This window comes from Phaethon lepturus, unplaced genomic scaffold (genome assembly GCF_000687285.1).
Source record: "Phaethon lepturus isolate BGI_N335 unplaced genomic scaffold, ASM68728v1 scaffold49053, whole genome shotgun sequence".
Lineage (NCBI taxonomy): Eukaryota > Metazoa > Chordata > Aves > Phaethontiformes > Phaethontidae > Phaethon > Phaethon lepturus.
In genome coordinates, this window is record NW_010527910.1 from 1 (window position 1) to 9963 (window position 9963).

General features: G+C 43.3%; 2 protein-coding genes across 2 annotated transcripts; one reads left to right on the forward strand and one right to left on the reverse strand.

The window, feature by feature from the left end:
• The first annotated feature begins 163 nt into the window (after nt 1–163).
• Nucleotides 164–3526, forward strand: LOC104616332 (F-box only protein 6-like). Its single transcript, XM_010283507.1, is given in 6 exon segments — nt 164–258; nt 260–414; nt 1041–1167; nt 1906–2001; nt 2334–2469; nt 3167–3526. Coding segments are annotated over 6 exon segments (768 nt in total). The 3' UTR covers nt 3326–3526.
• Nucleotides 3527–4572: 1046 nt separating this feature from the next.
• On the reverse strand, nt 4573–8909 carry MAD2L2 (MAD2 mitotic arrest deficient-like 2 (yeast)). Its single transcript, XM_010283508.1, has 8 exons — nt 8865–8909; nt 8527–8645; nt 7906–7977; nt 6890–6990; nt 6672–6766; nt 6481–6554; nt 5390–5482; nt 4573–5098 (listed from the first exon to the last, which is right to left on the reverse strand). The coding sequence occupies exons 1-8, from the start codon at nt 8902–8904 to the stop codon at nt 5057–5059; spliced, it is 636 nt and encodes a 211-aa protein (XP_010281810.1). The 5' UTR covers nt 8905–8909; the 3' UTR covers nt 4573–5056.
• Between the last annotated feature and the right edge of the window lie 1054 nt (nt 8910–9963).

Consider the following 9963-nt stretch of genomic DNA (forward strand, 5'->3'; position numbering starts at 1 on the left):
GGGCCGTGGCCTGGCAGCCTGGGGCGGGCGGTTTGTTGTGTGGTGCTGTCAGTAACCGGTACAAAAAACCAACTCTCTCGCTTATTTCCCGAAGTTCTGTGCTGTCGGTGCCCGGGGACCTCCCGTCGCGTACCCCGCCTCTGAAGCTGTGTGACAACCTGTGATGACAACCATTTGCGACCTCCCCGAAGACGTCCTGGTGGAGCTGCTGTCGCTGCTGCCAGCCCGGGATCTGCTCCGCGCCTGCAGGCTGGGCTGTGCGGTACGTGGTGGATCTGGCCACCCTATGGAAACGCAAGTGCCAGCGCGAGGGGTTTTATATGCAGAATTTGGACAGAAGCGTCTCTGACTGGAAGGTCTTCTATATGCTCTGCAACTTGAAGAGAAACTTAATCAAAAACCCCTGTGCTGAAGGTTTGTTAAATTATTTATAGTAGAGGGCTAAGAGTTTCCTATCAGTCAGAATGAGTCAGTGTCCTGCATTACTCAAGTACTGCGGGTGTTGTGGGACTGTCCAGCTGCTGACGGAGCTCTGCTGGGTCACATCCACAAGTAAACATAGTCAGTAAAACTACCGTGGATAGATAACGTCTTGGTAAATAATGTATCTGTAGTTGTGACTGGAAAAATCCCTGGAGTCACCAAGGCCCCAGCACTATAGACAGTGACGGTTAATTTGCACAGCAAATGGTAATGAAAAGTGTCCAGTATTGGGATTAAACATTCAGGAAGCTGGGGAATTTTTGTTGGCAAAGACTTGACTAATATGACTACAGTAATTCTACTTTATTACTGATTCTGAGTTTCTGATGGGGTCAGAAAGTTGCTACCTGTTGTCCTAGGTGCTGACAGCCACGTTAAAAGTAATGGCAACATAAAGGCAGGAGTCACTTTTCAGCTGTAGGAAAAATACAGTGTATCTGAAAACTCATCAAAGCAGGTTCCTAATATTCTTCTGTAGCTGATTCTTTAACAAAAAGCAGAAATACTGCTGGAAACTGAAGTGAGGACCTAACACTCATCTTTGATTGTGTTTTTAGAGAACTTTCGGCACTGGAAGCTTGATAATAATGATGGAGATAAATGGAAGATTGAGAATCTCCCTGGACCTCATGGGAGAGAGATGCCAGACCCCAAAGTACACAAATACTTTGTCACTTCATATGGGTAAGAACAGGATTCCAGTGATCTGGAGCTGGGAGACCACCCTCCTCCTGTCTGTCTTGCAAAGGCACTCTGATTAGCTTGAGCTTGAGGCTTGAGGCAGGTCACTGAACCTTAGCCCATGTGTGGGAAAAAGAAGGAGCTTAATTAACCTTTAATTAACCTTTTTAACTAGTTAGTCAAAAGAGGTGTTACTGCTGAGAGAACTGATCAGAGCATGTGCTATGATCTATTTCAGATATATTTCTCTGTCCCTACCAGGAATTTCCTGTAACTTTTTTTATAGTCACGATAATCCACATGGGATCCCTGCTTTTCAGGTAGTGGGCAAAGGTTAGCTTGCCAAACCTTAATCAGATGCGCTTACCTGACAAGGTCAAAGCTCTGTAACCTCTAAGAGTGGTAGGTGTGTTTGTCATGCTAACAGTTTGCCATAAAAGCTGTCAACAGAGGAGGATGAGCTGCTTTTACATCCATTAAGCAGTAGCTTCCTGTTACCAGTATATGCTTTACAAGCGCAGGGCCTCCTCTTAATCCAGCTTTGTAGGTAACTATTCCTTTTCTGTGTGTGAAGCTAACCAGTTCACTTGGCTAGCTCTGGCTACTGAAAGAGGCATGCCTTAGCCACGTCAGCCTTGTGGGCCTTCAAGGTCTGAGTGGGCTTCTGGTGAGAAGCTGTTAGAGGAAGTGTGGACACTGATTGAGAAGTGTTTTGTGAAGTTGTGAGTATTTCTGTTGCAGGCCATGCTTAAAGTCTCAACTCATTACCCTGCAGAAAGAAGGATACTGGAATCAGTTGATGGATGAGAAACGGCCTGAAATTGTAGTCAAGGACTGGTAAGTGCATGCACTGAAAACTAGGATTTCTGGTATTGGCCTAGAGATAAGCTAGACCTCTGAAGATTTTCATGCTATAAAATTAGTTCTTTATCCTTTGGGAGCTGTAGCTCTTCAGTAAAGCATAAGCTAAATCTAATTTTATTCAATGGTCTGTAAAGAGGTGGCAATCCTGGGAAGAGTAGGATAGCTTGCAGTTTTAGAACTTCTTCATAGCTGTGGGGATGACATTCCTTTTCCTCTGCGGACAGCGATCCCCTTGGAGACTCTGAATGCTAAAGAAAACTGAACGCTGTTTATAAAACCTGCTCAATTACTCCCTGCCTCTCTAGGTATGCTGCCAGGTTTGACTGTGGGTGTCGCTATGAACTTACAGTGAGGCTGCTTTCTGAAGACTACATTGTCCTTGAGGAGTTCCACCCTGAGCCAGTGGTTATAGAGCAGTGGAGCGATGCAGTGTGGAGAGAGGTAACTGGCCGCCCTGTGGGCAATAGCTTTACATCAGTATTGTGACACTTGAATCTTGCAAGTCTTACTTGGCCAGAAGTCCCAAGTGGGCCTTCCTTCTCTGCTCTTCAGCCTCCTCTACTTGATACAAAAGGGTGACAATGCTGTAGAAGCAGTAGTGCCCTGAAAGAGCTAGGTTTGGTTTGTAGGTGCCCAGGGTTTTGTAAAGAGTATCCCCTGGGCATCTGTGTTATTTTAGCTCAGTCTCTTTAGTTGTTTATGTTTTTCACTCAAGTTTTTGTCTAAATAACCAAGTTACAAGAGCATGGTTCTTGTTTTTATTGAATCAAAAAGCTTTGTTTTAAAACTACTGCATGGATGTCATTTAAAGTATTGCAGACATTTCTTAAAACTGCTGAACGTGTTTAACTGGTTTGATTGGCTGTAGATTCCCTATTACGTTGTTGCTTATGTGACAAACGTACCTATGAATCAAGCTTAATGTTATGTTTGACTTGGGAGAGGATTTCAAGGCAGAAGGCTGAGTGAGAGAGGCTTTTTTCCTGTCCCTCAAAAAGGGGTATGATGCACTTTCAATTACAGGTATCTTAAAATGAACTTTTCCTGAGACCAAGGACTTAGTTGTCACTGTCTGAGCTTCTAGGTCAGTGCTGGTATATTTAGGCAAATTAAGAGGAATTTTCTTCTTTCTCCCTAGATTTCTCACACCTTCCAGAATTACCCAGCTGGAGTTCGTTACATCTGGTTTCAGCATGGAGGCCAAGACACCCAGTTTTGGGCAGGATGGTATGGGATCCGAGTGACAAACAGCAGCATCACCATCGGGCCCCAACATTGTTATGAAGGCACAATATAAGTGTTTGCTTTTACCTCAGGACTGTAACCAGGTGGTCTCAGGTGCATTTATCTGTCTGTACTCTCTGTGTGAGTGTCCCGACTTTGTCTGGCACAGCTGCTCCCAAATACAAGCAGCTAGTTCTTGTTCACAGCAGAACTTCTGCAGGCCCAGCCCTTTGGAAGGACCTCTGTCTTCATCTTTCTTCCTCCTGTACCATGGATGCTACTGCAATTACCACTGCCCTTCCACAGGAGGAACACTAGAACAATTAAATGTGCTATCTGTCTTTTCTAGTTAATGTGTCCTTGTGCTACAGCCAAACATCTAAGTCTTAAATAGAAACCCTTTCTTGTTTGTTTATGGAGCTTATGAAAGATAAGGCTAAAATGTTTCATTTCAGATTATCAATGCGGTCCTCAAGGGCTCTGCTACATAGAGACTTATTTTGTATAGTATTTTCCTGTTTCAGTTTAATTATGTATAAAAACATGCATCTTTCACATCAGACCTTTCATAGCATAAGGAGACCATCAACCCTTTTTCATAAATGCTGTGTCGCTGGCACTTAATTCCTTACCCTTTCTGTAAGTGTATATGATCAAAATGGCACATGCCTTCCCTCTCTGAAGACAGCTTGCTGTTTGAATGAACAGCTAGAGAAAGAGGAGGTAAGAAATCCCTTAAGGTGGCTACCTTACAACATAAGTACCTTTTGATTGTGCTGGGCTTTTTCCATACTACCTTTGTATTACCAAAGTACTTGGTTTGTACTGAACAGTCTAATCCTATATAAAATGTTAAAGCAGTGCACAACCTCGATCTGTAGTACTCTTGCAATTCTACTTGGAGGAAGCAGGGAGGTACTATCCTGGCTGTCTTCTCAAATTGTCTGACCAACAAGTTCCGCTCAAGTACTATGAACCATGTCGTCTACCCCTGTATGCACAGTCAGTACTAAGGCCTCCTTCAGTCGCCTTTGACAGGTGTGGGATTAACAGTGTTTCCCTTGTCTGTTCTCTGTTGGGAGTAGGACATTTGGCAAGTGTCCTTGCTGGACAGGCAAATTCTACCTTGCTAATGCCATTTGTGAGTGAATGCTCTCCCATGGAAAGGGGAGAGACCAGGGTTGTGTAGTGTCTTGGAGGAACTGACAGATTCCACATATGTTCCAGAAAAGGTACAGAAAAGTGGTAGAAGCTCCACATAAAGTACAAGCTCCATACAAAATAAAACTACTTCCTCACTTAAGCAAGAAGGCTGGTTTGGACAGAACTTAGCCTAGTTCAACCGGGGTAAAAATATTTATTGAAGACTACTGGGGACAGTCACAGTGGACAGACACTACATAAGGCCTCACTCACCCTTAGTATGAGTCCATTGCTCTAGTGGAGCATGTAACAGATGGCTGTGTATCACTACTGGTGTGCAGCGGAGATGCCCTATTAAGGTGAGAACTGGATTTGTACAAAGCACTGAACCCCGTACTGCAGTTGCCTATATCCTGCCCCCAGGGATTCACTGGAACAAAACCTGTACTCACTCACACATGAGCGTACAGGGCAACAGGCTCTGGCTCCACATTCCAAGTCAGTTCTATATACAGTGGTAAGAGCACTTGAAATAAAGAGGCAGCAGCTGCTCTACATTCACCCAGAAGGCCAGCCGAAGAGACGGTTATCAAGGTATGGTTTGTGAGATATCTTATTCCACTGGAAGATCAGATGAGGCTTGAAGGTAAGGAAGACGATATCAGGTGCCTTTGTGGGCTCGCTCTTCTACATATAGCTGCATCTGGAGGACAGAAACATGCATCAGTTCCATTTGATATGCAGGTAGGTGAATGGAGAGGGAAAAAAGTCTGCAACAGGCTAAACAGACTGCCCCATAACGGGGTTTCCTATTTTATGAGGAGGAGTCTTGCCCTGTTTTGATTACTGGCACAGGCATCTGCAAGCCTAAGCTACTGCTCAGCAGTATTAAAATTGTCACCCTACAGAAAACCGCAGAGCTGGCATCAGAGTAGCCAAAGCTTAGAACTACATGCATTTCCAGCCAGCTCTTGGGCCAGAATGCTCTGCTTACCTTTAAGATGTCAGATGTCATCGTTTTCAGGGGAATAAGCCGGGGGTCGTGCATATGCACGTCTTGTTCATCAGCAAGGATCCACGGGAAATCCTAGGGGCAAGAACACAGGGTGCTTTATTTGCAGAGAGGCTGTCAGACTCTGTAAGGTGAGCTCTCAGCACTAGGTCAGCATTAAGCAAATAAGAGATCTAGTGGCTGAAGGAAGAAACTGGTAACTCAAACCTTTAATAACAGCAAAACTTAACACTTGCACACTTGGCCCTGAGATATAGCATAATTATCTTCAGTTACAGCATCGAACTATGTTAACCCACTTTACCTATTCCAAAGGTGACATCTCACTTTAAAAGATACACTCCTAGCTGTCCTGAGCTAGCATGGTCTATTCATTACACCAGCATTTCACTGCAACTCCAAAATGGCCAGGGCATAGATTTCTGTCCTGCCTTGCAAGTTTAAAGGTTGGCCTACTATACTACCACTTTCTGTTACTCAGCAGTATAGAGCAGACTTCCATTTTGAAACCATTTTATATACTTCACTAGCTTTATTTATTGTGCCTTAGGACACCCAAAATAACTTTGCTTGAGGGGAAAAAAGTTTCCCTGTACCTATGCAAAGATTGTTAAAGTCTCGCTTTAAAAAGTGATCTGCACATACTTTTCTTGCCAGATAAAAGGTATTTGTTCACCTGAAAGCCACCAGTTACTTGAATCTTGGTCTTCCTTGCTATTCATCCATCCACACAGACTGGATGTGGGGGGCTGGCTTTTTTTTGCTGCTGTTGATTAAATTCAAGTACCTATTCTATATGTCAGGCATTACGCAGTACATATTGTTACAATCTAATTCAGGCATTGATGCAGCTATTGTCTGCGATTGTGGCTGGTGAATGTGCTCAGTCACCTCACCAGTGTAAACCATTTTATTGCACTCAAAGCAAAGTTGTGAAGTGCATCATGTGAAGCTAACCTACGTGTTCAAAATACCTAGCAGCCTTAACCTTAGAGATGCCAAAACTCTGTAATTTCCAGTCTTTGCTCTGCAGCTCGCTCGCATGCGATCATGTAGCCAAAGACACCACTCACCTTTATCACCTGGATCTTTTCCATGTTCCGTGTGGCAGCCTCCCGCGTGTGAACCAGAACAGTGAAGGTGCATCCTGCAAGAGAATTGGTAAGCTCCAGATCAGGGGACAACTAACAGAGGATGGGACACTACCTCAAGTGTGTCTCAAGTCAAGTAATGCCATGCTATTAGGCTATATGGATGTGTTTACCTGGGGGATTGTTGTCAAGCACAGCATCGCACACGCTAATCTTCAGGATGAAGGCACGCAGTAACTGTTCCACGTGGGACAGCAGGGACTCTGAACTGTTGAGGAGATAGCAGTTGTTACTGGCATGCAGCAAAGTACTGGGGCCTGGAGCTGCTTCCAGAACACCTCTGTGGAGGCAGGTGGTGGATGCCATGGGCGAGCAGTAATGGAAACTTTACCTAATGGAAAGAAGAGGTGGCTGGGTGATCTCAAAGACAAATCTCTCCACAGGGTGGTGCTCTTTATCCAGGATTACAACTACAACTTTCTCCACATCATTCTGCAAGAACAAAGATAGAAAAATCCCTTCCTTAAAAAAAGCTGTCTTCTGCCCCCAGTGTGTTTCACATACTTCTGATGAAGTGGGAGTATGCTTATTTGTTGTGGTTCACAGTGCTAGCAGTTTAGCAGTTAGCCAAAGCTTGAGCACTGTCAGAGTATTCTTACCGATCAGAAAAAATGCTTTTGCAAAGCCATTTCTTGCTAGATGCTAAGCTAATAGCTTAGTATGAAGGCCTAGGGAGATGAAGTGCACTAAATAATATGTTTCTTTAGATACTGTTTTGGAACAAAGGAGGAAACGTACAGCCATCTCATTGCATCACTCGGGAATGGACAACGATGAGGAAGTTAAGATATGCTTAGACCGTTGGCCAAATATAGCAGCTTTTTACTACCTCAGTGTAAAATGGACCTATTTCCATTCTCTAAATGCTCATTAAGATTATAAAGAGCAGAGAATGCAAAAACTGCCACCATCCTACATCCTGAAATCTTTCGTATGGCCACACCTTTCCTTTGCTGGCTTACAGCAAAGCGTTCAAACCTACCTTTCCTTTGCTGGCTTACAGCAAAGCGTTCAAACTATTCTGGCCAGATAGGTGCTTAAATGTAAATGTACTCAAAAGCAGAACATTAACATATAGGATGATGTAACTGAAAATATATAGATGTATATCCTCGTGTGCATGTATTAGATGCAGCTAAATGCCAATGATCAGTGGCAAGGCAGGACCTTAACTGCAAGGAAAGGTTATGGATATTAGTTTTATTTTTCTTAGTAACTTTATCAGCTAGTATACTGTATATGGTAAATTCGTAAATAAATACTGTCTCAATTGCAAAATTTATGTTCTCTTACTTTCTATCAAAACCACTTGCAGTACTTTCGCCCAGGTCTCTGATATGATCTTACCTTCTCAAGCAGTGGCTTTACACAGTGCAGTGTGTCCTGGATGTACTGATTCAGCTCTGGGTGGCAGGACATCTGTAGCAAATACAGTGAATAGTCAGAGCTGTGTTCTGATGTGAACCAGGACAATGCTAAATGGGAAGATTTAAACAGAAGCACCAGTGTGTTACAAGGCACTTGAGTCATGCTTCAAATAGTCATGAAAAATGCTATGTTGCCAATTCAAACCAGTAATTCGTTCATGGAAGGGTTAATTAGCTGAGGCAGATCACTGTACCCACACAGTTGTAGTATATTGGTGATATATACCCACAATAGCGTATTGGGAATAGTACATTCCAACCACCTCTACTTCCTGGGAAGCATGCTTTCATGTTACCTTACTGCACATAGCTGGGGAAGCCTTCTACTACTGTTGTCCATGATCTGCTTGTTCCATGAGTACTGCTGTATCCTCAGCTACAGGGCTGTTTTCCCTTTTGACAGGAATTAAGTTCTCTTCAAAAATGAGTTTGCACATTAAAACAAACTCTGGAAGTGATTTAGTTTGTTCTGGTGAGTGTTGACTGATCCCTGCTATTTTCCTTGTCCACGTGGCTGTCAGCTTCCAGGAAAATCTCCTACCTGGACAGGTACATTGTATTTTTTCCTCTTCTGAAAGATCCCAATAGGATACACTTCTCTGACATATAAGATAAGGTGAACGGCCACTTCCAGAAATTCTGAAAGAACATCTGCAACAACTGAAAAACAAAAGTAAAGGATGCTGAAGTAGAGAGGGGGGGAAGCATGCAGAGCAATACCATATACTCATAGGAATTTTTTAAGGTATGTTTTACCTGCTTCCCCTTAGCTGCAGGAAGTTTGGGGGTAGAGCAATCCCCAACCACACTCCCACAAGCTCATGTGCCAACAAGCAGCCTTGCAAGCATACCAGTTCACAGCTTAGCACAACATATTACCTTGCCCAAAGTTAAGGTCCTGCCGTGTGAGTGTGGTCATCTTTCCCAGAATCTGGAAGTAATCAGAAAAAGAATGTTTATTCTCTGGCTCCTATATTATTAATGTAATCAGCTCATGGAGCCATCCACTCCCCTAGAGCCGCTGAGCTCAGACCCAACAAACTGTCCTCTGCGCTTAGTCACAAGCATATGAACACTGCCATAACCAACAACGTGTCGTGAGAAATCACCAGTAGTGCAAAACCCAAAGACAGTATCATTTCTGTGTTCTGGCTCATGCCTCAGATAGATTGACAGATCACTCTTAATTTAACTCCTGCTTTTTTTAATTGAGTGTTGTTAAAAAAAAAGTGAAAATCTGTCCAGTTCACAGTTCTTCACCATCTCCCTCCCTTTTTGATGCATTTTGCTAGAACTGGAGAATTCATGACTCTTAAGACATGGGAAAATTTAAACAATTACTTTTTCACTTTTTAGTAGCACAGGGAACACTATTTTTTAAAGCCACACAAGCGTTCTCATCACAAACCCCTTTTCTAACCCCTATATTCTATCATAACACAAGAACTTCTCAATTTTATGGGTTTATTCTCACAACACCACCATGAAACATTGCTTGTTCAGGCTAGGATCTGCATCTTCCATTGACAGTGCACAACACAGGTACTCATCTGCTGTCCGCTACAGCAACAGCTTCAGAGCATCTCCTCTCTCTCATCCCAAGGAAACCAAACTTGCACAACTGCATAATTAAGCTAATATGGAATTTGTCACACAGAACAATAGAATATCTCAAGTTGGAAGGGACCCATAAGGATCATGGAGTCCCACTCCCTGCTCCTCACAGGATTACGTAAAACTAAACCATATGACTAAGAGCATCATCCAGATGCTCCTTGAACTCTGACAGGCTTGGTGCCACGACTGCTTCTCCAGGGAGCCTGAAATTTGTGACAATTATAAAGGGCAGCACATTATTGTGCCAAATTGAATACCACATGCCAACAATCAAACAGCAGATGCTGGACTTCAACTTTACAACAGCTTTCCTTTTATAGTGGAGTCTGTGCCTTGCACATTTTAAGCTACAGTGTACACA

Bases quoted from the DNA above. Each gene is read 5' to 3' on its own strand.
- MAD2L2 (XM_010283508.1), bottom strand. From the start codon at position 8,904: ATGACCACACTCACACGGCAGGACCTTAACTTTGGGCAAG. The intron at 8,646-8,864 runs GTAATATGTTGT...TTTGTTTTTCAG, and splicing joins GGACCTTAACTTTGGGCAAG to TTGTTGCAGATGTTCTTTCA. The intron at 6,991-7,905 runs GTAAGATCATAT...TTGTTCTTGCAG, and splicing joins TAAAGCCACTGCTTGAGAAG to AATGATGTGGAGAAAGTTGT.